Here is a 27,769-nt window from a genome sequence, read left to right as displayed (position 1 = left end):
TAGGAAACCTGATTGTGCACATTGCAATATGTGATATGATTTGATATGTTCCCTGCTGTCTTAACTCTTAGATGCTGATAGCAGGGACAGTCACACAGTAGCAATCAGAGTGCTGTCTTATGATTTGCAAGCACGGTTTCTCAATAGGAAACTCTTCTTGCTCCCTGGTTTAAGACTACTAGCAGCGTCCTAGTGTTGTTCACAGCAGGACAGTGTAATGTGGATAAAACAAAAGCAGATCAGCTCTGTGTCTGAAACAGAAATCTTCACAGGATGACGAACCGAGCGAAGGAGTGTTAAATCATGAGAGATTATCTTTCACCACACCTATATTTCATGCCCCTACCTCTATTGATTATAGCAGAGCATTTTGAAAGGGGAGGCCATCTGTAAATAGAGCTGTTCAGGTTTTTGGTTTTGGGTGCTGTGCTGTGCTGGGCCCCAGTTGCCTGTGACTTGTGCCTGGCAGATCTTTGACTCTCGGGGGTCCACAGGGTGGTGACCGCAGTGTGACAGTGCCACACACCGTGTCACCCTATCTGACTTCAGAGCCCCGGAGAAGATGGTTTCTGCAAGGTCAGGTGCTCGTGAAGCCTGATGGGCTGTGCGATTGTGCCTAACGGCTGCCAGGGCAGTTTCGAAACATCTGCAAGTTGCCAAAACAAGACTGAGCAGAGCAGCGATACTGTCTGGTAAGAGAGAGCGTGGTTACTCGTCTCATCAGGCACCTTCACTATTTTAAATCCCCTCAGATTTAAGATACCCGATAGCTGGTGGAATAGAGAAAAATAATTTCTACATTTTTTTTTTTAAATAACCCATTACAGTTCCCTGTGTAAATTAAAACATTAATAAAAGAGGGAGAAATTGCTTTTAGAGGTGTGAGATGTGAGTAACTGCACACACTGCGTCACTGTAACCGATCAGTTTTTAAAATGAATTCCCCCCCCCCACCCCTGCTACGTGCTGATTTAAAAATCAACCCCTTACACAAGTAACATGCAACTGGAATGGATCACATCTGAAAGGAAGCTTTCTCCAGCCCTGCCGATAAGCTGTGAGTGAAAAGGATGAGTGATCATGATCTGTTTCTATCAGGGTCTTAATGAAAGGGGGTGAGGCAAGAATTTGAAATGTAGCCAGTTTTCATGTTGAGCAGTTCTAGAAGAATATCTGTGTTGTGGTTTGGTTCTGTTATATCAGTTTCTAGCAGATGTCTCTCAAAGCGAAAGCCAGAGGTGTGATGCAGAAACCACATGGACGTCTCAGAGAGGAAGGTGTGCAAGAAGTGGCAGGTACTGCATCACCTTTAAAACTTCAAGGGGTTTTCATAAAGAGCAGAAGCCAACTCCCTCAGCTGTGCTCTTTTATCTAACTCACTTGGTAACAAAATGTGGCGCCGCAGCCATATTTGGCTTTAGTGCAATATTACACTTGGGTAATTTTCAATAGAACAAACTGATGAGGATGGGGTGTGGTACCGTCTGAATCTGGGTTTAAAATGTGTGAAGTTAAGAATGGGATTATTGTACAGCTGGGGTTATCTCCAGCAAGGTTACCTGTAGTGGCTTCAGTCGAGGCTGCTGGCTGAACTGGTGCAGTCAGAACGGTGTTGCAGGCAGTGTAACACAAGCAAACCAGGACAGGCCGAGCCTTTAATGTGTGTTAGCCTCTGAGGCAGTTGAGCTGTTGATAAAGGATCTGAAATCAACCAGAAACATCCTGTAGCTCTCTAAGGTCTCGGCTGGGGTTCATCACCCACTTGAGGTTATTAACTTACTGAACTGATGGCCGCACATGCGCCAGATTGGTTAAGGGTCTCTGAACAGTGGCTCTGCAGGGCCAGGCTGGGCCCCACCGGTATAAACCATTGAATTCGTGAGCCCAGCAGAGCCAGCCGACCGCAGTGCCAGCTCGTTCTGGGCCTCTGTCGGGCTTCGCGGGTCCACTGGACGTGCCTGGGGCCCCGGTTGTTTCGCACCAGCAGTGCGTGAACTGTATCTGTCGCGTTTCCTCTGCTGTGTGGCGTGTTAATGAAGCCACATCCTGATCTTCAGGACCAAATGATCTGTTTTACCAGCTGTATGTGTGGTTCAGTGTCTGCGATTCGGGTTTTAGGAAGCCCTGGTCGCGTCGGACTTTTGTTTGTAACTGGCTGCAGTAACAGGTGAGTACCGGGCCTGCAGACGCGCCATTCACGCCGTGCACCTCTTGACAGGTTGTGTCATAGGTGTGATGTGCGAGAAGCACTTCTACTTGTGAACTGGAGAAGATCAGGAAAGTTCAGAGACGAGAGGCGGCCGTGTGACTCGTGTTGATCTGAGAATCTCTTCCCGGTGTTTCTTCGACGGAGTTGCTGTGTAGATTTTTCCAGACGCACACCACTTACTGTGTAAAGAGGTGCTGCTCTCACTTGGGTGCGCTTACAGTTTCCATGATGTCCTATCCTGAATCTGTAATTATGCGTCTGCTTTTGTAACGGACACATTGTCTTGAAAGTTTTTCAGAAAAATAAAACCCTAAGTTTTTCTTCGTTTCAGTCCTTGTGACTCAGGCTGTTCAAGTACAGGAAGAGGAGAGCTGACTTCAGGTTTGCTTTGCAAACTTAATTGCTGTTGATGGCAGGAGGGCTGATGGGAAGGACAGGACCTAACCAGACCAGGATCTGCGATAATACTTGTGCCTGGTTACCGCTGCATATCTGTGTAATTATCTGTACTTCAACCATTTAGCTCGGAATTAAATATGTTGCATGCATTCAAATGACATGCTCCGTCTCATATTTGAACTGTTCAAGTATTTCCTTTCTAGACAACACAATTGTGTTCAATTAATATTTACTTAAGATTGGACATTATATTTTTTTTTCAAAAATTATAAACGTTTATACAGTAGCTCCGTTCCTCTAAGTTGTGCCTGGACACACTGCTGTCCAGGTGAATTTAGTTTTGGCTGATGGACTGAGCCATTAGCTGAATTAATAGTGATTGATTAGACCCTAACCTTTAACTGAACGAATAGTGATTGATTAGAACCTCCCCCTTAGCTGAATTGATAGTGATTGATTACACTTTTTTTGTTGTATTGCTCCTAAAAAGTTGCTGTTTTGAAACTACATAATAATATCTATAGCTAAATGTAAAATCTCTTACATTTGTAAAACTGAAAACAATTCTTAAAATCTGATGAGGAAAGTATGTTTAATCTTGGGTTTAATTAATCTACAGATTAGCTGATTAGCTGTGCTTCAAAGTAACCAAGCCGAAATGTCTCTTTATCTGTTCCATCAGGATGTACAGATGAGTTATTTCCAATATAGCAGGCGTGTCGAGACTATCGTGATTGACTAATTGTGAACCTTTCTATATTCTTCCCCTCCTTAATATTACACTACTTTCAGTATGGCAGCATATAAATATCAGTATATTTCGGTTCTTTTCCTCACATACGGTCAAGAGATGTTAAAGCGTTGATTAGTGTAGCCCAGTCTGGCAACACATTGCTCTCTATCATCCAAGTCAACATCTGCATCAACCAACAACAGGAAGACTATTTTCTGCATCTCAAACAGGCAATAGAACAGGCTACTTTCACACATATCCTATATCCAAACAGAAACTGGAAAAGTGCTTTTGAAATTGAAAACAGGAAGCATTGCATTACACACAGGGGTGCAGGGGTCTGTAACAAGCTGCCCTTCTTTCAGGAAACACCTGGCTGAGATCCTCCGATCAGCCCACTAATAAACTCCAGACTGAATGATCCTCTCGTCTGCAGACTCTCTGCTGTCCTGCTCTTAGCGGGGACTGTCTGAGTCACAGGCTGCTGCTGATGTCAGGCCACCTGAGAGTCCTGTGACTGGGCCACAGGTTCCCCTGAAATTCCAGCAGTGGGCAAGAGGACAGCCTCGGGGGGGGGGGGGACTGCCTGCTGGGGAGTCCCACAGCTCCAGCGAGAGTCCCAGGGGAATTCTGCAGCTCGACGGCCGTCCAGATCAGTCAGTCATGAGTCACAGAATGAAGAAATACAGAAACTGGGGAAAGATGCAGAACTACATTAGTTACATCCTTTTTTCATGTATTTTCTGTTTTTTTATTTTATTTTTATGTTTCTGCAAGAAAGACTCTCAGCTTAAAAAAGAGAGATTGGTGGTGTGTGTTTAATGGATTTGACCAAGTACATTTTTGGACAGTGGGAACTATGATCACCTCAAGCAGCGTTGCAGATTTGAGCATCGGTAACAGGCAAAAATCTTGATGCAATTCTTCCTGTTTGACTAGTCCTTTCTCCACCAATCCACGGATCTCTGCAGGCCGGCAGTGGGAAACTGCTGTTTGGAATGGGGCTCCCCACGGATTCTGGAAATAAGAAGGAACGGAAGCAACCGTCGGCTCTCTTTCGGAATCCTGACTCCTGTTGGCATCTCAGTACAAGTCTGACTGCGTTGAAGGATGGAATTTTTTTTTTTCAGAACAAGAACTCCTTAATTAGGTCTTATTGTTCTTGAAATGTCTGGGCGAGACCCTATTCATACCTAAGGAAAACAAGATTTTCTTGTTGATATGCTTAAAAAGAAATGATCTGCATTGATAAACACTTGTCTGCTTAGCTTTTACACAGTGCTGTGCGTGTTTGCTCTGCTGTGCACTGTTAAAGGTGACTGTCTTTGACAGCCTGGAATCCTTTTGTAATAAAAAGGACAGAAAGATGTTTTTCGTAAAGTAAGCGGGGGAGGAGGTGTAGCTGGAAGCTCAAAATGCCAAAATGAAATCTGACCTTTTGCTTCATCAAAAATGAAGTTCCTTGACTTTTCTTCCACTCACATCTTGTTTGTGTAGCAAATTTGATTCAGACCAAATAATGGAGAGAAACAGGAAGAATCGCATCAAGATTTTTGCCTGTTATTGATGCTCAAATCTGCAACGCTGTTCGAGTTGATCATAGTTCTCACTGGCCAAAAATGTATTTGGTCAAATTCAATGCAGTTGTTGTATTTTTTCAGTAAAAGAAATCTGGATTTTTAAAAACATTTCCCACTAGATATTTCTAGCCTGTTCTTTCATTTAAAATCTGTCTTCTCTGTTCATACTTTAAGGCAGTCTTATTAACATAATGTTACCCCCAGAACAGGACAGGACACCTCCCCAAAGTAACACCCCTGCTCATCAAGTTTGCTTGATGGTTACAGGCAGCTCTCAGTGTTCAGCTAGAACTGTGTATCTCTTGTGGGTGAGAGCCATTCTCTCCTCCTGGTCTTTCTCAGCAGTAGGGTTTTATTTTGAGTGTGCTGTGGTCACACGAGCTGTGTGGGAGATAGAAGCAGGCTCTCCATCTCGAAGGCTGCTGTGGAGAGCTCATCAATGAGCAGAGGGCAGGGCTCACGAGTAACACCTTCGTCTTGTGCTAGTAGTAGCTGTAGTAGTAGTTGTAGCTATGGAAAGTTTAGGTGTGATGGTGGTCTGTGGTTATTTGTGAATCACCAGAACTCCTCAGGATGTGGGTGCAAAATGTTCACTTGTACCTGCCTATCTGTCGTGTCAGGAAGTGTTCATGAAAAACACAGCAACATGTCAGACTCCCATGTGCAATTGGTGCCCAGGCAGAGACGCAGAACAACAGTGCAGTACGAACAACAACAAAAACACTGGGAAAACCTACCCAAACCGGCCCAGTCGCCCTTCACAGAATCCCCACTTGTGACAGAGGCCTGTTGTCAAATACAAGTGCCTGGTGCCAGGAGTTGGGATCTTGTTTTTGTGCAGGTGGGTCATGTTTCTTATTAAATTGAGCCTGAGCCTGAGCCCTGCAGGTGTGCATCAACCTGTCCACCTCCCAGCCTCCTCTTGGCCCTCTAGCTGCAGGGCGGCAATTAGCAGAGCAGAACACCGAAGAAGGAACTGAGTCTGGGGCCCCTGCATCAGCAGGAGCACATCTGCTTTTATTAACAATAAGAGCCAACTGCCCTGCTAGGGTGACAGAGCAGAGGAGCAGGCCGAGCGCAGTTGTGACAGCTCCTGTCGGCAAATGAGCAGTCTGATGATGCAATCCCACTTCTCTCTGACGCTGTGGGAAAGTTTGCTCGCGTCCAGCACTGCGTTCAGCAACTTTTTAGATCTGATTTGGAAACTTTTTTTTGTCTTGTTGTCATGGTTCCAGCATGTTCAAGGCAGTGAGCTGCGTGTGGCACAGAAGACAGGGCTGCTGGATTTCTTCAATATGGATTCAGATCCCCGTATGAACCAGTATTTTTGATGAAGAAGAGCAGTTTTCTTTCTCGGTAAAATTCATAATCTTAATGGTTATGAAACCATAGTTGCTTTATTTTTTAACATTCCTGCTGAGCATGGTATGCATTCACTTAAGTAGCTGACCTGTCGGCTGGAATGAGGACCCAGGTTTGAAGGTCCACCAGGAGCCGGATCGCTGGGAGTAGCTGGTGGCTGCTGGTGTAACGTGGCAATTCTCGCAGCGGCCGCCTGCCAGAAGATGCACTGCCGTTCAGCGAAGAGTCCACCAGCTGAGTGCCGAACAGGACCTCCTTGCCCTCACACCCATCCACGCTGCTTTACTGCGAGAGGAAAAAGAAACAGACCCTTTACATTTCAGCAAAGGAAAATGAACATTGAGTGTGTCCACCTCATGAACCCATCGTCTTCTTTTCAGCTCGAAGCCTTTACAGCTGCTTTCTGAACAGGGGGAGAAGGTTCTTCTCTGGACCTAAGCAGCCTGGTGAAACTGCCTGGACAGGACTGTTGGGTAAAACCTGCGTCTTGCCTTTGGCCTCAGCATATGGCCCCCGACCACAACCCACCTGTGCTGGATAATAACAGGAAATGAGGCAGATGCTCAGTCGCAAAAAAAAGAAACCATCTTTTCTCCTGAGGTAGAGAATGCGGATCTGAAACCAGCAGGCAGGACAGCAGTAGGTGACTCTGTGCTGGATGAGATTCAGACCCCCGTGTTTAAACATGGGCAAATTGATTTCCTGTCGCAGCCGTATCACCCTGTAACTCAGAACGGGCAGCCCACTGGAGCTCAGCAGGTGTGAGCCTGGCCAGTACCTGGATGGGAGACTCCTAGGGAAAACTAAGGCTGCTGCTGGAAGAGGTGTTAGTGGGGCCAGCAGGGGCGCTCACCCTGTGGTCTGTGTGGGTCTGCTCTGCTAATCGCTGCCCTGCAGCTAGAGGGCCAGGAGGAGGCTGAGAGGTGGACAGGTTGATGCACACCTGCAGGGCTCAGGCTCAATTTAATAAGAAACGTGACCCACCTGCACAAAAACAAGATCCCAACTCCTGGCACCAGGCACTTGCATTTGACAACAGGCCTCTGTCATAAGTGGGGATTCTGTGAAGGGCGACTGGGCCGGTTTGGGTAGGTTTTCCCAGTGTTTTTGTTGTTGTTCGTACTGCACTGTTGTTCTGCGTCTCTGCCTGGGCACCAATTGCACATGGGAGTCTGACATGTTGCTGTGTTTTTCATGAACACTTCCTGACACGACAGATAGGCAGGTTTTGAACATTTTGCACCCACGTCCTGAGGAGTTCTGGTGATTCACAAATAACCACAGACCACCATCACACCTAAACTTTCCATAGCTACAACTACTACTACAGCTACTACTAGCACAAGACAAAGGTGTTACTCGTGAGCCCTGCCCTCTGTTCATTGATGAGCTCTCCTTCAAGATGGAGAGCCTGCTTCTATCTCCCACACAGCTCGTGTGACCGCAGCACACTCAAAATAAAACCCTACTGCTGAGAAAGACCAGGAGGAGAGAATGGCTCTCACCCACAAGAGATACACAGTTCAAGCTGAACACTGAGAGCTGCCTGTAACCATCAAGCAAACTTGATGAGCAGGGGTGTTACTTTGGGGAGGTGTCCTGTCCTGTTCTGGGGTAACATTATGTTAATAAGACTGCCTTAAAGTATGAACAGAGAAGACAGATTTTAAATGAAAGAACAGGCTAGAAATATCTAGTGGGAAATGTTTTTAAAAATCCAGATTTCTTTAACTGAAAAAATACAACAACTGCATTGAATTTGACCAAATACATTTTTGGACAGTGAGAACTATGATCAACTCGAACAGCGTTGCAGATTTGAGCATCAATAACAGACAAAAATCTCGAACTGAGCTTGAGGATTCAGTTGTATCATAGATTCAGTTACATGAACAGTTAAGTTAGGTCTTGCTTAGCTAATTTGTTAGGGTTTTTAGGCAAGCACCAGTAGCAAAAGTACAAATAGAACAGCCTGTATATTTACATTTCCAAAAGGCTTTAGATACTGTGCCCAAGAAAAGAATAACTGTTAAACTGCAAGTGGCAATATAGTCAACCCAGTGGGCCTCTTCAGAATCAATTCTGAAAGATGAAGCAGGTCGCAATTACAGAAAAGTGACTCTATGTAACCGTAGGCACCTCTTTACACAAAGGATTGTGGAGGTGTGGAACAAGCCATCAGTTATGTTGTGCCCTGGCTTCTTTCAAAAACTGGCTGGATTAATTAAGTACTAAAACCCAAACGAGCCAGGTTGTCCAAATGTAATTGTAATGAGTCAAGGGGTGAGGAAGGGCTTGACACATTCGACCTCTGCCGAGACAGCAGCCTCCTCAGGAGGTGTAGCTAAGAGGCAGGGCTGAAGATAGCTGTCACTGTTCCTTTAAGAGAGAAGAAACTGTGGTTAAGACTTACGATGGAACAGAGAGCAGCTTTCAGATTGATCTGTCAGGCAGCAGGGGGAAGATCGCAGTGACTCGAGAGCCCCATCTGTCTCTCTGCACCAGGCTGACGAGTGAGGAGAGAGCCCATCGCTGAGGAGCAGGACCTGTCACGCAGACATGGCTGGAGCCACACGTGAGTCTACTGATGCGGTGCCGCACGTGGAAGAGCCTGTACTGGTCTCTCTTCTGTTTTCTGCGTTTCTTGCCCTTGTTTCTCTAGTTTTGCTCATTGTTACCCATATTAGATTCAGTTGCACACACGCATGTTTTTTATTTCATTGTCTTCGCTGCTGCCTGGAGGGTTTAATAATAATAATAATTGCTTACACTTATATAGCACTTTTCTGGACACTCCACTCAAAGCGCTTTACAGGTAATGGGGATCCCCTCCACCCCTACTAGTGTGCAGCCCCACCTGGATGATGTGACGGCAGCCATAGTGCGCCAGAACGCTCCCCACACACCAGCTCTCAGTGGGGAGGAGAGCAGAGTAATGAAGCCAGTTCAGAGATGGGGATTATTAGGAGGCCATGATTGATAAGGGCCAATGGGAAATTTGGCCAGGACGCCGGGGTTACACCCCGACTCTTTTTGAGCCAACTCGAAAAGTTAAGCCAACTTGAAATGTTTATCGGCACGGTCTGCTGATTTTGGCTGAGTTGTTCGTGGCCAGAAAGAACAAGAGGTGTGCCACTCTGTCTGAGACGGATTTGAGATGCTTCATTCAAAAGAGCTCCCCCCCTCCGCTTCCCTGTATGTTACCGTTGTAATCGTCACGGGTTCTGTCGCTTTCATATAAGCCACATTTTGTGGGTGACCATCTGGTGCCCCACCTCGGCGAGGTCCCGCATGGTCACTGCGCGACTTCTTGAGCTTCTCGGAGGTTAGTGTGGCTTCTCTTCGCAGCCCGGCTGGGAAGACTGAGACCTCTTCCTCTCCAGACCTCTCAGCATGTGAAAGTCCTGTTCACCGCTGAGTTGTGATTTGTGTTGCTCGGCTGCGATCAGGACTCCCTGTGAGGTGTGAGATTTATGTGAACACCAAGGCAGAAGGCACACAATCAATGATCCATGCAGGCTAACAGTTAAATGGTGCAAGATTTTGATCGTCTGCTGTGTTTTCTGTAGCTCTTTTCAAAGAGTTGTTTTAGCGGGAGACGCAATGTCTCTTGGTGCAGAGTTTAATACTGTTGCACAAAGCAGAGCACTGAGAGCTAATGCATTCAAGGCAGGGATGGTTGCACTTTGGAACAAACCACAAGTACTGTGCCCTAGCTATTGTGTATCTAGACTAATTGAGAGAACATCGATATTGCGTTTCTCATGACTGCAGAAAATCAGGAATCCCACAATTTCAACACGTTTCCTTATAAGTGGCGGCAAGTGATAGAATTGGCATCTGGGAGGGACTGTGGCAGTGCTGTCTTTTGAGCCCTGAGAGAGAAGAATCCAGTCCACACTACGTGTCCCGTTCTGTCACTCCTGCTGTCCGCCTGGCAGAGTTCCACAGCCCTGAAGAGAAACGGAAGCAACTTCATCCACTCATTCCACTGTAGAGTAACTTCACAGTAAAGCTGCTCCTGCAAATCAGGGGTGTGCAGTCCTGAGGCTGGAGGGCCCCTGTGTCCACAAGATATCAGGGCCTTTTTAAAGCCCGGAGAAGTTAAAATGACCAGGTCAGATAGTAGCCAGCTGGTGTAGCCTGTTAAGAGCGGAGTTGGAATGAAAACCTGGAGCTGTCCTACACTCCAGGACCAGGACTGGACGGCTCTGCTCTAAATAGCTGGCTGGAGGTAAACGCTGGAGTGGAAGGTGACTGGGCAGCACGTTGAGCATTCTTGCTGTGATGCTGAGCTGAGAGACATTAACAGCCCTACTCCCAGACATCACTGCCAGAACAGTTGCAACTGTTAATTAACGCCCCACAGGCGTCGGAGGTTCAGGGCGGCAGTGAGAAACTACAGCTCCTCTTAAGTTTAAAACAAATCAATAGTGTAAAAACAAAAATGCTACTGAAATATTTCATCTCAGACGTCAAGACTGTTTTTCACCCATCAGTCGGGACAACCCCTCCAACATCATCCACCCACACTGGGCTTTCAGACGAAACGTGTTTTGTTCAAGAGCAGAAGAGACCCGTGCGGTTTCCAGGAAGCCTGGTAGCTGTTTTTCGTGCGAGTTACGGATTGAGTGTCGCCGGCTCTCTGGAAACGTGAGCGGGGATCTCTGTCTCCTCCAGACCGAGGAGCTCGGCAGCGGCTGTGAGAGAGGGCGGGAGACCGGCGACGAGGGTAATGAGGGTGACTGCGGTTCAGCTGTGCCATCTGGGGGGAGGGGGCGTGCTTGCCCATTTGAGCATCTCCCGGGTCAGTGACTCTCGGTGAAACTCCCGAGAGTTGCGGCTGAAAGCAGGAGACGAGTCTCTCTCTCTCTCTCCGGCGGTGAGAGTCCCGGGACAGTGAAAGCCGGTGTGGAGACCGCTACTCCGGCAGCCAGCGCCCGATTCGCAGAAATCAGACCGCAACGCGGTTTCATTAGGCTTTCACTCGATTGCTCATCGGTGAAGGAGCATCCGTCCGGACACGATGCATCTGACAAAGATCAAAAGTCAACGGAGGTCTCTTTTTTTTCTGCATTAGTCCCCGACTCCAGCAGTAGCCTCAGCGGCGATCAGCCTGACGGGCGGTTAGTGCGAGTGTAGGGCCCCTTTAAAACTACTTCTTTCCTACCTCCTACCTGGAAACAATGTTTAAGGTTGAGACCAGCGAACAGCAGCTTCAGGCTTGGAGGAGACCCAGCCGACCACGCAGTGTCCCAGAGCCGCCGCCTGGAATCCTCACCCGGGCACCTGCGTGACGCGACGGGACTTCAAAAAAGTGTGAATTGAGCCCTTCACTAAACTGATTTTGCGGCTTATCTGAGTGGAAATTTAAAACGATCTAGGCGTGTTTAAAAATACTTTGTTTTAAGGGATAAGGATAAAATCTTAACAGCTTTCTTGAATGCGTAGTGTATTGCGGGCGAGGAGAAAACAAAGCTAAAAAAAGGCTCAATGAGCAAAAAGACTGTAAATGAGTACATGAATCGGCAGTATGTTGAATCAAGATTTTGCGCTTGATTTTCGCGTTAGTATAGTTCAGTTTCCAGGCCACCTCGTGTCCCGGTATCCGAACCCCGAGCGCTCATTCCCACTCTGCGCTGCTGTACTGTCCTTCTTCCACTCGGCTCTTCCTCTCCCCCGGCTGCGGCCGTGTGGCGCTCAGAGAAGTTGCCAGACTGAGCTGATGTTTCCATGTCAGTGACTGATCCGGGGTTTCGCGGTCTCTTGGAGGCGAACTGGAACAAACTCCGACGTCGCGCTCCTTTGAACCAACAGCGCAAGAAAAGACCTGGCGAACGTGTTTGACTTCTTGTCCCACTCTCCCACCACTGTTCGTGTACAGGAGTGCCTCCAGTGCTCAGTCTCTCTTCACTCTTCTGCTCTCCGGCCTGTGTTCACTCTTAACCCTGTGTAAATGAAGTCTTCTCTCACCACCTTCAAGGAAAAGCACATTGGTATAATCACTGGGAAAAAGAATGTCTCTTTAGTATCTTCCAATATAAGAAAGAGCTCAATATCATCCATTATAACATAATATTGGCAATGGGCATCATGAAATATTGCTAAATAAGTTTAATCAATGAATCACTGAATATTGATCAACATGAATTTTATGTCCCCCCTCAGGAGTCCACCTGCTGAGCAACACTCTGCTGTTCTGGTTCTTCATAAAGGTAAGACTGATTCACAGAGAGTGGGGAGGGGTGGGAGGTTGGAGAAGTAACTCACAGGAGGAGATGAGGCCCCACACTGAGCAGAGCTTCGTCTCTGAAAGCCCAGCAGATTGGCGTTCTCCAGCATCACCAGTGAGGCACAACCAGTTGGGACACACAAACCCCACATTAATCTGGTCACAGTCCTACAGTCAGCCCGTTTGGCATGAAATTCACAAGAAGTCCCCAGAACACCAGCAAAACCTCCGCTTTTTGCTCCATTTTGACGTACAACTTCATGGATATGCGTCTTCCAAAATTGTTCTAGCTCATGGTTTTGTTCTGATGCCATTGCAGTCGAGTCTACATCCTTTTCCTTGCATGAGAAGAGAGAGAAATTAATTTCGATTGTTTTTCTGCATGTTCAAGAGGTGTTAAACCAAGCGCATTGAACCTCTCGATGCTGCAGAGAATTGTTAGACAAATCAAGTCAGGAGCACGTGACAGGAGAAGTGGTCTGAAAGCTGTGAACAGTCTGTCAGTCTCTTCGTCTGGTAGCAGAAAGGGCACTGGAGCGAAGGGAGACTTTTGGAAAGTGAGGTGTCTTGGCTGAAGGTATTTTCACCAATGCTAGAGGCCACGGTGGGCAGAGTAATGTTGCCATGTCCAGGTCTGTGGCGATTCTTGTCAGTGTGTCATAAGACTTGCCAGCTGCCTGCATCTCTGCATTATTTTTCTTTTCAAATCGAAGAGCTAAAAAAGACAGAGTACTCAGGAAGTGGTGAAGATGAATTATTTAAGGAGATGCTGTTTATCTGGGGAATTGAGCTCTGCTCAAACCGATAGCAGAACAACAGAAGGGGCTTTCATCCGTTTCTTGTAAACCTGCACACTTTCCTTTCCGGGTTTTGTTTGAAACTCTTTGATGTGTGAGTGAGATGTTCAGTGCAGAACTCACCACGTGGGGCAGGTGCAGAGGGGGGCTGGGGGAGGGGTTTGAGGAGGCAGCAGACGGCAGGGTGGCAACCAGAAAGCCTCCTTCTGGGGGACATAAAGGCCGCAAGACCCTTCAGAATAAGAACGTTAGGATTTCTGTTTTCAGTGGCCACCTACCAGACAGCACACCCAGAGCCACCCAGGCGAGAGGCACGTGCAAAGACACAGGCTTCACAGTTTGCCTGAAATGGGAGAAAGCCATTGGATAGATTTCCTTTGGAGAGAAACTAGATTTAAAAAATGCCAACAGTAACGTCTGGGGAAAAAAAACAATACACACTTGCCTTCTCACATAATCAATTTACTTGCATGACACTTTTATCCAAGGTGACTTAAATTTGCACCCATTTATACAGCTGGGTATTTCACTAGAACCGTTCAGGTTAAGTAACTTGCTCAAGGGTGTGACAGCAGTGTCTCACCTGGGATTTGAACCCACAACCTTCCAGTTATGAGAACAGGACTCTCCACACTGGAGCCTGGTTGCCTTAACCAGTGCTCACTTTACTTGTATGTTAAGCAAGAAACCTGCCCATTGAGCTGAACCCCGTATTCCAGAGATATCGCATTCGAATTTGTGTGACGGACAGTCTGTCAGTAGCTGATCCGGACAGACCCCCTTAGCTGCAGTGCGTGTGGCTGCACGCTCCTTGCGGAGGGCTCCCCCTGGTGGCCTGGTCCTGCCACTCGCACCGGCGGGCCCCCGTACTGCGGAGGGCTGAACGTCTCTCAGGTGGGGTGCAGAAAGAAACCAAACTGGCTTCTAAAACTAAAATCCGCTCCTGTCGCAGGCCCGTGCTTTGGAGGAGAATGAGACCATGTCGGCCAACTACGATTATGACGACAGCAGCTTCACGCCGGACTACAGCCAGTTTCAGCAGCAGTGCCCCATGAACGATGTGAGGGCCTTCCGCACCTGGTTCTTCCCGGCCATCTACTCCACCATCTGCTTCGTGGGGCTGGTGGGGAACCTGCTGGTAATGCTCACCTACATCTACTTCAAGAGGCTGAAGACCATGACGGACGTCTACCTGCTCAACCTGGCCGCTGCCGACACCCTGTTCCTGCTGACGCTGCCCTTCTGGGCCATGAGCTACGCCAGGGACTGGGCCTTCGGGCTGGGCACGTGCAAGGCCATCTACGGCATCTACAAGGTCAGCTTCTTCAGCGGCATGCTCCTGCTCATGTGCATCAGCATCGACCGCTACTTCGCCATCGCGCGGGCGGCCTCCGCCCACCGGCACCGCTCGCAGGCCGTCCACTTCAGCAAGGTCTCCTCCGTGGTGCTGTGGGCCCTGGCGCTGCTCTTCTCCGTGCCCGAGATGGTCTACGCCCGCGTGACGGACCTCAAGATGTGCACGCCCTTCGCCAACGACTCCCTGCGGCTCCGGATCGGCATCCAGGTGGGGCAGATGGTGGGCGGCTTCCTGCTGCCCCTGCTGGTCATGTTCTTCTGCTACTTCATGATCATCCGCACCCTGCTGCAGGCGCGCAACTTCGAGAAGAACAAGGCCATCAAGGTGATCTTCGCCGTGGTGCTGGTCTTCCTGGCCTTCCAGCTGCCCTACAACGTGGCCACGCTCCTGCGCACCGTCACCATGGGCAACTCCGACTGCCCCTTCGAGAAGCGCATCGTCTTCGCCATCGACGTCACGCAGAGCCTGGCTTTCATGCGCTGCTGCCTCAACCCCTTCCTCTACGCCTTCATCGGGGTCAAGTTCCGCAACGACCTGCTCAAGCTGCTGAAGGAGCTGGGCTGCGTGAGCCACGAGCGCTTCTTCCGCTACACCACCTGCAAGCAGAAGAGATCCTCCATCGCCATGGACACCGAGACCACCACCACCTACTCCCCCTAGCCGGGGGGGCCGCCAGGGCCCGACCGGACTCTGAGTCTTCGGAAGGGTTTAGCTATCTGTTCGGCAGCTGCAGGGGCGCGTCGGTGCTGCTCCGTGAGCGACACTGTCCCGCGGACCGCTCCGCTGTCGGGGCAGGGCGCTGGGGCCCAGACCACCACGTGCACAGGATCCTCTTCCTGGTACAGCCTGCTTCCTACACACATTTCACCATCAGACATACTGGGACAGGACACAAGCTCTTTTTCTGCAAAGTGAATCCCCCTGCAGTTACCCCCAGCTGAACCCAGGGTTCGTATATCTTTCGGGGAGGGAGGTTGAAAAAACTGTGGGGGGAGTTTTGTTTGAAGACAGGTATTGTCCGTTTTTACTCTCCTTTCACCATAAGGGCTTATGTTCCAGCCCTGTTCAGTGCCTAATGAGGAACACGTTTTTCTGTGATGCAGACGTCAAGCACAACAATGGTTCTCTTTAAGTTCAGGGAGCACCTGACTTCGTGACTCTAATCAGCTAAATGGAATAGAATGGCCTCGCTTGAAATCCTTCAGGAGTTCGTGTGACTTGTAGACTTAAGGACATCTTTGTCGTCTTTACTTGTATCTGTTTTTGTCAAAATGAAGTTGCGCTCCTAAAAGCATCAAAAGATGTTGAGTTCCAGAACAGTGACGGAGTTCGTGTGTTTCAGTGCTCTATAGGAGGATTAGATACTTTGTCCGAAGAGAGATTGTATTATTTTTTTACAGGTTTGAAAAAATGTTCCAAATATTAAAAAATACTAGTTCCTTCAGATTGTAAATGGAATGAATTGCATGCCACTATCTGATAAAATAGCTACACAGGAATAAACGTGGACTTTTAACAGAATAGGCAGCTGAAGTTGAATGAAATTGCAGCCTCAGGTTCAGTTACTGGCAGTTTTAGATTTAGCATGCGACTCTATTAGACAGATCAGAGGCTGCCACCTACTGGACAAAAGTCGTAATTAATTTTTATATTGTAATTCTGCCTCAGGTAAAGATATATATTTCAAATTGTAATCGATTTTCATCATTGCACAATGTTGTAACAAATACAATAGCACAACGTCCAGAAACTTAAGTCCTTGAATGTTATGCAGTATTCTGTAGTTTTGGCTGTGTACAACAGCCAACACAAATACTAAAATAAGCATAAACTAATGTTCGGTATTGCTTTACGATTGTAAGCTGTTGGATATTTTCTATTTTATTCTAATAAATGAGTTACAAAAATCTCGAACACATGAGTGTTCAAAATCGTAACAGTTCCGTCTTAAGTCTACCAGCAAGAATGTATTGAATTACATTTATTTCCCCTCTTTCTTAAAGCAGATGATTTTCTCAGTGACGTGTGGCCATAAATTAGAGGATCAATTTAACAAGCTCATGCTGACATATGGAAATAAACATTTGTGATTGCTGTAGGGAGTGTTATCAACTGAGGTATGAAAAATACATTTCTAGTAGCAATGTTATACCTCAGTTTTCTTTAATGTCCAGTGGAAAATGTCATGGAACTTAATCAAAAGGTTTGCGAGGCCATGGACGTCTGTGTGCAAGGGCTCATGGGAACAAACTGTGAGTGCACACTGCCTGGCTGCTGGACTTCACAGGGGAACGTGTGACTCTCCCACAGGTTAGTATGCTCGGGTTTGGGGTTTTTTGTTTTTGCGGTGGGGGGAGTTTTGTTTTTACCTTGTGTGTTTCAGAGGGTTGGAAACGATGTTTTCAAAACACAGTGCAGGGAAACAGTGTCTGAGAACAGAAGAGATTCGCAGACACGAGAAGACAAGAACGTCAGAGCAGTCGAGAAGGTATTTTAACAAGATTTTTAATAACAATAAGTACCTCATCAACAACAACAACAACAACAATGATGAATAACTCTAATAACAATAACTCTCAAGAGGGCGAAGCTCCTGTTCTTTCAGAACCGGGACTGGGCCTCCAGCTAGGACCGAGTGGATCACACTCAGGGGATTCAGAGATCTGTCAAGCTTCCAAGGATAAAACACATTTCTCTTTTTTTTCCATAGAAATGATTATTTAATCAAATGGGTCAGTTACACTGCCAACCTGGAGAACACCCACGTCAGCAGCAGGGTATTTTACAATGAAACAACAGCAGCACTCAGTCTCGCTGGGACTGAAGCCCAGGAACACGTTGCTGTCCCATGATAACCATTTACTACTGCTGCTAATTGCTTTGGCTGATGTTTTATCCAAGGCGACTGACACATGCGCCATTTATACAGCTGAGCACTTTTCTGGAACCCTTTCAAGTGAAGTACCCTGCTCAACAGCTGTGTCTCACCTGTGATTTGAACCCCCCGTCTTGCAGTTACAAACCCAGAACCCTGATCACTAAACCCCCAGTGCTGAGAATGAAGGGGAGAGTCAGGGTTGCAGAATTGTGTTCGTTTTGCCTTTGATCCTTTGTTGCCAAAACGTTGCAAGAACATCCGAGGACAAGTGTGGCTTTTGCAAGTTTCTTCTGTTAGCAAACCCTGTCTGCTCCCTGTCCACATGAGGACAAACCCATGCAGTGTGTGTTTCAGATGGGTGGAAACAATCTTTTTATTTAATCGCTCAATTTGCAGGTGAGACACAGCCAGCTCCAGGAGTACCGAAGAGACTCTTTTTCCTTGGGTTAATAGTGCTTGTTACAGTTATGCCCTTTGACAACGTGATTCCCCTTTGTGTTCAAAAGCAATTAAGTTATTCATTTTTATTTTGAAGCAGATAAAAGTTATGGCTTGGACCATTCTCTCAGGTTAAAAGAATGATTAAATATACACTCGCCCAAAGTGCAAATACTGGTTTCCTTTTGGTCAGAAAATATTAAAAAAGATCTAAAAAACTTCAGTGTTATTCAGGAACAGAAGCGTGCGGCTACATGATGTGAGCTCAATCCTTGGATCAATAAAGCAAAATCAATCGGACATTCAAGTCAGGAAAAAGGAAAAGAATGTTGATGCTTTGATCTCTTCTGAAAAGATACCAAGACCAACCAAGTTAAAGGCCAAAATCTGTAATGAAGAATCGCGTCATACTCTAAAGACTTACTTCTTTGGCTGTACAGATGTTTGTGTTTCAATTTCCCTAACAGGGATATAAAAGGACTGAACAGCTCTACCTGGTGAACAGGAACCCTGCTGTGTCCTGTGGTTCAAGCGGAGCGAATGTGGATTCCTTGCCTCCTGTCTGAAATACAGCTATTAACGTTACTAACATCACTAATATCAGACATCTTTCAATAACAACAGCAGTCAATATCACTGGTAAAGGGTCTTATACTTTCCTGAATTTCCCAATCTCCTGATTTGTACAAGAAATACTAGATAAAAGTAATATTTTAAAATACAATGTAACTTCATAGCCATCTCCGAAACAAATGAAATCTCTGCGCAAAGGCTTTTGAAGGCATCGTGCAGAAAATGGGTTTTAAAACCCACAGCGCTGCCTGCAAAACGCTGTAGCTTTCTGAGAAACACAAAATGTCTGTCCTGAGTTTTTTTTTCCTTCGGCTCTCATTTTCCTTAGAGCTAAGCTTGTTTTAGTTTAAATTTATCCTAGATAATCTGGAGTTTTATATTGGCTACGAAAGCTGGGAAGGCAATCACGTCTTTGTCAGTGCCTTAAAAACAATGCTTTGTTACTCCTGCCAACTTGGAATAGCTCTTGGTACTGTATATGTTGGCTGTGTTGCTCCAGATTGCATGACACAGCTCTCTGAGTGGTATTTGGATTGGGGGAAATCATTTTGCAGGGCTTGCACATCACTTCTTGATCTGTCTGGTTCAGTTCACTCCTCCCAGCGGTCTGGTACTGGGCTGGCTAGCCCTGGCAGACGGCGCGCTCACTGGGGATACGAGATGGGACAGGAATGCCTGCCGATGACGCATGGCGCAGGAAGAAGGTATTCCCTGGGGTGAAATGGGCATCGCCCTGTACAGTCAGAGCACAGAGACACCTCTGCCGTCAAACAGTGTCCCCCCCCGCCCTGTTGCCACCGAGAGACCTCACAAAGATAGCAGCTTACTTGACACCCCCCATGCACACACCCCTCCACCCCTTAGCACTGTACACAAGGCGTCGAGCGGAACTTCTTTAGAGAACAGAGACAGACAGACAGAGATGTTCCTGGGGAACCGCGGCTCCAGAGGACCGTCCTCCATCCACTGTAGTGTAGGAGATCCTCCGGGCCACGGCGGCGCCCCCTGGTGTGGGGACAAGGCAGCGCGGGCGCCGGGCCGGCTCACTTGCGGGGCTGGTGGATGTGCTGATTGAGGTGGTGAGGGGGGGGCAGCTTCTCCAGGCAGGCCTGGGGTTTCTGGTGGGCCACCTGGGCAGCAGCAGGGGGGAAGTCCTTATCGCCCTGTGTGGGAGATCAGAGGGGGAGGGGGCTTCAGAGGGCCTGCAGACAGCAAAGCACTTTATAATCTGCATCCCGTTCACATTTCACAACACTCTCTCCCCTTGCAAGCAGCCGCCCATGCGACATGGGGCAGGACAGACACCCACAAACCTGCCTTAATACTCCAGCTGAGGCGATGTGACAAGCAGCTCTTACCCGGGCTATTGCTCCAGAGATGAATAACGTTGGCTTAGGGGGGCTGCAAGAGACAGAGAGACAGAGAGAGCGCATTAGCAGTGACAAGCACAGGAGCAACGCCCCCTGGGTTCCCTGAGGCTCACTCACAGGCAGGGAGTTACATAACAGCTCTATTACAACAGTGATTAATAATTACACATAGGAAATGCAGCATAGGAATTTACAGCCATTCAACAACAAAATATTTAAACATCATTATTAAGGATTCGGGTTTGTGTTGGTTTTTAGAGAGTTTCCAAAAGCACAGTTTCAAATGATTCTTATGCTCGTCAGGCACACAGAAACTCTCCTGTCCCCGGTGATGGATTTCGAGCAGCTACCACGCCACAGAGAGACATCTGTCTGGCTCTGAGCTCCTTTCTGACCTTCAGCTGGGCTTTGTCAAAAAGACCACACAGCAGGCCACAGCAGAAGTTCAGTGGAAAGGGATGTTTTGTCTTTAACTGTCTTCATTTAAAAATCATTCTGTAAGTGCCAAGTACAGCAATGCTTTTTTTTTTAATTTCAGTAATCACGAAGGTTATCTTGACTTCGCTGCAGTAAAACAGTTGTGGATATTGCTCTTATTTTTTTGATTGACCCAGGGATGACCCCTTCCTGTTCACTTTCCATTTTGACACCACCCGTTCTCTGCACACTGCGAAAGAGCAGCATCCTGTCTGCTGCATGCTCCCTAAAATGGTAACCTGTGGTACCAATAACCTCTTTTTTTCTCAGCAGCTTTGATCGCATCCTTAGATAAGGTAAGAAAAGATTAAAAAGTACAAAGAATCTAGTACTGAAAAGGCTACACCCTAGGCGTGCACGCACACACAATGCACAAAAGAAACTGCAAATCATCTCTTCCTGTGTCTAGATTTCAGGAGCTGGCTCAGACCAGAAGGTGTTCTGGGCTGTGTATTTCACGGTGGACCTGACACCTTGTGTGTGTGCGCAAACTTGCGGCAAGGAACCAAAAGAGCACAGCATGCTCTCTGACACACTTCTAACCCACAGGACGCTGCCACTGAGCCGCCTGCTCACACACGTTCGACTGAAAAACGCAAGTCTGCTCACAAGCTCTGCCACAGCCGACAGATCAAGCTCCGTGAAGCTGACACCCCTGCAAACATCACAATGAAACCCATAGCATTCGTCAGCGCTGCTTGTGCCTTTGAAAGCAGTGTTGGTGCTGCTTTTATTCTGAGATATAGCGCCTTATATTTTTGGGGATGTGAAGTCTCTCGTCCTCTTTCATTTGTGCTCAGCCTGTGCTGGTTTGTGCAGTTGAAAGCAGCATCTGAGATGCTTTTGTTCCCGAGAGCCAGTGCCTGCTTTTTTCAGGGAGTCACGTGACCCTTGTCGCTGTTGTAGGGGGGGCTGAGTGACTTCACACTGAAAAAAGAAAGGTGCCATTTTTCAGGATCGAAAGCCCCTCAGATGCTACTTTCAACAGCACAAACTAGATGAATGCATTGGGTTTCACTGTCAGCACCCAGTCAGGAGCCACTCCCAGTTCTCTGTCCCTCTGGCTGGCCTCTCCTTTGCCACTGTGGCTACATGTCAAGGAGACCTTACAGGAAAGAAATCTTGAAGGTGGACAGCAAGTGAGAGGATGGAAGACCTTACTGGAAGTCAACTTCCATATAGCCAGCAGCCATGTCACCCTGCAGCTCATAGCTGGCAGCCCACTGGAGCTCAGCAGGTGTGAGCCTGGTCAGTACCTGGATGGGAAAAATTAAGGCTGCTGCTGGAAGAGGTGTTAGTGGGGCCAGCAGGGGGCGCTCACCCTGCGGTCTATGTGGGTCCTAATGCCCCAGTATAGTGACAGGGACACTATACTGTAAACAGGTGACATCCTTCAGATGAGACGTAAAACCAAGGTCCTGACTCTCTGTGGTCATAAAGAATCCCAGGGCGTTTCTCGAAAAAAGTAGGGTTGTTACCCCTGTGTCCCGGCCAAATTTCCCCCTGGCCTTTCCCATCATGGCCTCCTAATCCCCATCTATGAATTGGCTTCATCACTGTGCTCTCCTCCCCACTGAGAGCTGCTGTGTGGGGAGAGTACTGGCGCATCATCCAGGTGGGACTGCACACTTGGGTGGTGGGGGGGATCCCCATGACCTGTACAGCACTTTGAGTGGAGCGTCCAGGAAAGCGCTATATAAGCGTAAGCAATTATTATTATTAATGAACAAGTAATAGGTTTATTCCATGCTGAAAAAGAAGAAAGAGAACACAAGGTTTCGGCCGTGGAGCCTTCTTCAGGTGTGAGAGAGACAGGGCAGTAGGCAAAGGTAAAGTAGCGGGAGAACAAAGGCTGGGAGGGAGGAGGAGTGAGAGGTGGGAGCAGGGGACAGAAAGAGAGGCCAATCAAGAGGTGTGAAGTCAGAATGGGTGCAGAGAGGTGTGAAATGAAACTTCCAATGAATGGAGAAAATTTAAAAGAACAGTAGTCTGTCGTTAAGAGAAGGGAGAATGTGTGATCCTAGCTGCAGAATAATTTTAGTTTCGGTGGTCTTTCTGATGTATGAGTTCGGAAAGCCGTTTTTGAGAACACAGACGGAGAGATTAGAGTGGTCGTGGCCGTTAGAGGTGAAATGAGAAACAATGGGCTTGGAGAGATCTTTAATCTTCACAGCCCTGACGTGTTCTCTGAAGCGGTCTCCGAGTCTCCTTCCTGTTTCTCCAATGTAGATGGCTGGGCATTTACTGCAAGAGATACAGTAAATAAGGTTGCTGGAGGTACAAGATGCTGTCCGGGTGATCTGGAATTGTCCTGAGGGGCCTTGAATGAGTGTGGTGGTGGATGTGTACTTGCAGGTGATACAGCGAGTGGTATCCACCATTTCTCTTCTTATCAGCAGTAATGAGCTCCCCCAGGAGGCAAACCGGCTCATCATGGAACATCTGCAGGTATCTCAATTTTACCTCCTCCCCAAAATCCACAAACCCGACACCCCTGGACGCCCCATCGTATCAGCATGTAACTGTCCAACTACTTACATCTCAGCCTTTCTCTAGAGCCTCATGAGACCGCTGGTTGAAGATCTTCCCTCATACATCAAAGACACCAACCACGCACTCCAACTTTTTAATGATTTCCAATTTCAGGGTACCGAATGCTACATTTTTACCATGGACATCACATCTCTGTACACCGTCATTCCCCATAATGACAGCCTTACAGCCCTCAAGCACACGCTGGACAAACGCACAGTTCTTGATCCACCCACCCACACCCTGGTATGCCTTGCAGAATTGGTCCTCACACTGAACGCATTCTCTTCCAATAATCTTTTTTACCAACAGGTCAGTGGAGTTGCCATGGGCACCAGAATGGGACCCAGCTATGCCAATATTTCTGTCGGCTGGGTAGAAGAACGCTTCTTCGCTTCCTACACTGGCTATGTCCCTGACCTCTACAAACGATATATTGATGACTGTGTCGGTGCTGCCACATGCTCCAACGATCAGCTTGAGTTCTTCCTGCACCATTTCACCAACTTCCACCCGTCCCTCAAATATACGGTTAACATATCTCCCACTACTCTTCCGTTTCTAGACATCAACTTCTCTATCAACTACCCCCGACTGTCCACTTCGGTTTATTACAAACCCACGGATTCACACAGCTACCTCCTGTACAGCTCATTCCACCCCAACCACACTAAAAACTCTCTTCCTTTTTCACAGTTCCTTAGGCTACGACGATTATGCAGCGACAACATCGACTTCGAGAACCAAGCCCTCGAAATGTACTCCTTTTTCATCAACAGAGGATACCCCAGCAGTGTGATTGACGGGGCCCTTGCCCGAGCCAAAAACACCCCCCGGACCATCAACCCAATCAGGAACTCCCGCCGTAACAACCGCATTCCTTTGGTGCTTCCTTACCACCCTAACACACTTCCTATCCCCAGGACCATTAACCACAACTTTTCCATCCTACAGGATGATCCCTCCATTGGAGCCCTCTTTTCTGATCGTCCTATCATCTCATATCGCCGACCACCTAATCTGCGTAACCTCCTTGTTCACAGCTCCCTTGACCGCCCTCAACAACCATCAACACCAGGCACTTTCCCTTGCAACAGAGCTCGCTGTATCACCTGCAAGTACACATCCACCACCACACTCATTCAAGGCCCCTCAGGACAATTCCGGATCACCCGGACAGCATCTTGTACCTCCAGCAACCTTATTTACTGGATCTCTTGCAGTAAATGCCCAGCCATCTACATTGGAGAAACAGGAAGGAGACTCGGAGACCGCTTCAGAGAACACGTCAGGGCTGTGAAGATTAAAGATCTCTCCAAGCCCACTGTTTCTCATTTCACCTCTGACGGCCACGACCACTCTAATCTCTCCGTCTGTGTTCTCAAAGACGGCTTTCCGAACTCATACATCAGAAAGACCACCGAAACTAAAATTATTCTGCAGCTAGGATCACACATTCTCCCTTCTCCTAATGACAGACTACTGTTCTTTTAAATTTTCTCCATTCATTGGAAGTTTCATCTCACACCTCTCTACACCTGTCCTGACTTCACACCTCTTGATTGGCCTCTCTTTCTGTCCCCTGCTCCCGCCTCTCACTCCTCCTCCCTCCCAGCCTTTGTTCTCCCGCTACTTTACCTTTGCCTACTGCCCTGTCTCTCTCACACCTGAAGAAGGCTCCACGGCCGAAACGTTGTGTTCTTTCTTCTTTTCTTCAGCATGGAATAAACCTATTACTTGTTCCTTTGCAGCCTACGCATGCTGACGCAGCTGCCCACCTGAACTACTACCGCCTAATTATTATTAATGATCAAGTCAGAAGAACGAACAGTGTGACGGGGGAGGTGGGACATCCCGTCCCTGCGACAGGCCCAGCCGCGACCCCAGGCCTCTGGAGGAAGCCCCGAGCTCCGGCCTGCTCTCACCTGGCGCCGCTCTCCCAGTCCTTACTGTCCTTGTCCCTGTCCTGGCCCTGGTGGTCTCCCGCCGCGTGGTGCTTCTGCACGATGCGCATCCCCCCGGCCTTCACTGGAGCCCGGAGAGGAAGAGAGAAGGCAGATGGGTGTTAGACAGGACAGCAGCCCCAGGTCTCCACCCCGGCAGGCCCTCGCTCAGCGCAACAGGCTTTGCTCTCGCTGGTAGAGGATCCTTCAGCAAGTTGGTTGGACGTCAGTTTTTAGGAGTGTATTGCTTTATATATCCATCCATCCATTTCCCAACCTCTTTATCCAATTCAAGATTTCCTGCGGGGAAGCCGGAGCCTATCCTGGTGAGCAACGAGTGCCAGGTTGGATACACCCTGGACGGGACGCCAGCCCATCACAGCGCTCTATATATATTAGTATCCATACTAACCTTGTGAACCATCGTGACATTTCAGCTTGTATAGCTTAGCTGGGGGCTAAACCCTCAATCTCCTAGTGCCTGTCCAGAGTCCTGGACACTAACACCACTGACCCCCGAGTTTGTGACACAATTCAGATTCCTGATGTCAGGTCACACCGTCTGAGCGAAAGGGAAACTCTCTTTATGGACCAAGGCTCAGGACGTGAAGCGTGCCCGAATAATTCTTTAATTCTGTTCTGGTGGAAAGGTGTGCAAGTTTGTTTTCCTTCTTTGAACAGCTGTGAAACAGACAGGACCCCTACAGCGGCTCTTCAGTCAAAAGCATGAATGCGGGCCCAGCTGACATCACCCAATCTCAGGAGGCCTCAGCACACGTATGTAAACAGGTGCAGAAGGGACTCGTTTCCATTTTAAAAGTGTATTCTGCACGCAAGAATGACTGCCTTTTTACTGTCACTTTTTTTTTCCTGTTCTCTTACGTAGCACTTTGAAATCAATGATTTTCAGTTCTGCTTGTTTTGTTTATTTATTACCAGCACGTCACACTCTAAAAAGCTTCCCGTGTGTGCCCTCAGTCCAACACATCAGCGTCACCACAATGGTCTCTGACAGACCGCAAAGCGCTGTTGCTAGGAGACGGAGCCTCACTGATCAAAGGCTCCTACTGAAATTCTGAAATCCCCACAAAGTTCTGCTCTATAAAGACAGTTATTTAAATTGATTTACTACTTTTTAGGTCACTTAAATAAATAATGGGTAGCAAAATAAAATACAGTCTATACACCTGAAGAAGGCTACACGGCCGAAACGTTGTTTTCTTTCTTCTCTTTTTAGCAGGGAATAAACCTATTACTTGTACCTTTATAGTCTATATATGTTGGACCCATATACACTACAGATGTAATCACAATTTACATTTCCCTTGTTACTGTTTTATATCAACAGTTTGTCAGTCCTGCTGAAGAGATGTGACCATTAATATCTTTAATTTTAACACAATGCTGAATGCAACAGATGGCCTTATGTATTCAATACTGTCTCATTTCCAGACTCTGTCTTCAGATCGCTCAAAATTTCTTTAAGTCACCCACCAGCCTAGTGGGTATCATCTGCACACTAATTTCCCAAAATCCCCCAAATAATTAGTTTATACATCATAATCAGATTACTTTATTTTATCAAAAGGAGACACCTACTTACTTATTACCTGTACAGGTACTAAGAATAATAACATCTTAAGAACCACATTACTGAACTAATAAGACAGTGAGACCTTAATACCAATCAGACCAAATGGCCCTGTGAAATAGATCATAAAAAGCTGTCACTCTGTCTATAATGTACACTCCTCACCTGCCATTTCAAATTCTCATCTCGATCCCTCTCTCCTAACTCTCTCAAATTCCAATTCAAACAGCTTTACTGGCATGACCGGTAAGTTAGTGTTACCACAATCATATCTCTACAATATGACTGTATCATACAATACAATATCTGCATGCACTTATAATACAAACATCATAGTATAATTGCATACAGCACATAGAGCATTACTGAGAGACAGGCTGTGACAAGAGATCACGTACTGGGCTGCCAGTTCAACGGAGTTCCCTCCTCCCTCTCCCAGTAGGATTGGGACCCGTTGTGATTCTGGCAGGCGTGGGAATTCTGGAATAAGATGTGTAAATTTGGGGAAGAATGTTTCTCTAATCCCAGAGTATCTGTCACAGTGCAGTAGGAAGTGCACCTCTGTGTCTATTTCTCCCCGCTGGCAGTGGGAGCACAGCCTGTCCTCTCTGGGCAGCCAGGTCTGCCTGTGTCCAGTCTCTATGGCCAGGCTGTGGTCACTGAGCCTGTACTTCGTCAGGGTCTGTTTCTTTTTGCTGTTCCTCTCCCTCCTCTCCCCCAACTCTCTCTCTCCATCTTCTACTCCCTCCTCCCTCCTCCCCATCCCTCTCTCCCCTCTACAACAATAAGGAGCAGCAGGAAACCTGCAGGTGGGTGTCCGCCTTTGGTCGGAGGTTTCTCTCGCGGTGGCGAAGACATTTTCCAAAACCTTCCGTCACTCCAGGGCAGATAAAATATTTACAAACAAGAAAAAACAATAATCCTTTTGCTTTTAATAGAGTGTTTCCAAACAGACAACAGGAAAGGAAAGCCCTAACGGCGGGGTTTGTTTTTTTTAAAAGGAAGGGTGAAAAAACATCAACACAAACAATCCAGCTCTCCCAGCGCTCCCTGCTGGACACGATCCAAACGATACCATGTGCACAGGCAGCGTGGGGTACACATTTTATTTCATCTTGTCCATGTAAAATCTGATCTTAATATCAGTACTATATTTAATTTAAAAATGTACAAAGAATTAACATTTAAGACTTTCGTGTCAAGTAAGCCTTTATTTATCACAGAAATATTCAGGATGGCCCCCGCAGCGCTCGGATGGACCAGTCCGCCCTTGTCACGTGACCTTGCCCCGCTCGCAT

General features: G+C 47.5%; 2 protein-coding genes across 2 annotated transcripts; one reads left to right on the top strand and one right to left on the bottom strand.

Annotated features, from left to right (window-relative positions):
• The first annotated feature begins 7,980 nt into the window (after nucleotides 1-7,980).
• ccr7 (C-C motif chemokine receptor 7) lies at nucleotides 7,981-16,576 on the top strand. Its single transcript, XM_088906231.1, has 3 exons — nucleotides 7,981-8,858; nucleotides 12,452-12,498; nucleotides 14,265-16,576. Exons 1-3 carry the CDS (start codon nucleotides 8,843-8,845, stop codon nucleotides 15,327-15,329), a joined length of 1,128 nt encoding a protein of 375 aa, XP_088762357.1. The 5' UTR covers nucleotides 7,981-8,842; the 3' UTR covers nucleotides 15,330-16,576.
• A 581-nt stretch (nucleotides 16,577-17,157) lies between these two features.
• Nucleotides 17,158-27,537, bottom strand: LOC148814840 (death-associated protein 1-like). Its single transcript, XM_088906497.1, has 4 exons — nucleotides 27,275-27,537; nucleotides 24,863-24,965; nucleotides 19,917-19,959; nucleotides 17,158-19,721 (listed from the first exon to the last, which is right to left on the bottom strand). The coding sequence occupies exons 1-4, from the start codon at nucleotides 27,327-27,329 to the stop codon at nucleotides 19,602-19,604; spliced, it is 321 nt and encodes a 106-aa protein (XP_088762623.1). The 5' UTR covers nucleotides 27,330-27,537; the 3' UTR covers nucleotides 17,158-19,601.
• Nucleotides 27,538-27,769: the final 232 nt, after the last annotated feature.

The sequence above is a fragment of the Atractosteus spatula genome, chromosome 26 (assembly GCF_055471065.1).
Source record: "Atractosteus spatula isolate fAtrSpa1 chromosome 26, fAtrSpa1.hap1, whole genome shotgun sequence".
Taxonomy (NCBI): Eukaryota; Metazoa; Chordata; class Actinopteri; order Semionotiformes; family Lepisosteidae; genus Atractosteus; species Atractosteus spatula.
Note: the sequence above shows the minus strand (reverse complement) of the source record. Positions and strands in the feature narration are given on the sequence as shown.

Excerpts from the sequence above, each read along its gene's own strand:
- ccr7 (XM_088906231.1), top strand. Across the intron at positions 12,499-14,264 it reads TGTTCTGGTTCTTCATAAAG|GCCCGTGCTTTGGAGGAGAA; the intron begins GTAAGACTGATT and ends CTCCTGTCGCAG.
- LOC148814840 (XM_088906497.1), bottom strand. The coding sequence starts at position 27,329 with ATGTCTTCGCCACCGCGAGAGAAACCTCCGACCAAAGGCGGACACCCA. Across the intron at positions 24,966-27,274 it reads AGGCGGACACCCACCTGCAG|TGAAGGCCGGGGGGATGCGC; the intron begins GTTTCCTGCTGC and ends TCCGGGCTCCAG. Across the intron at positions 19,722-19,916 it reads TCTCTGGAGCAATAGCCCGG|GGCGATAAGGACTTCCCCCC; the intron begins GTAAGAGCTGCT and ends TCTCCCACACAG.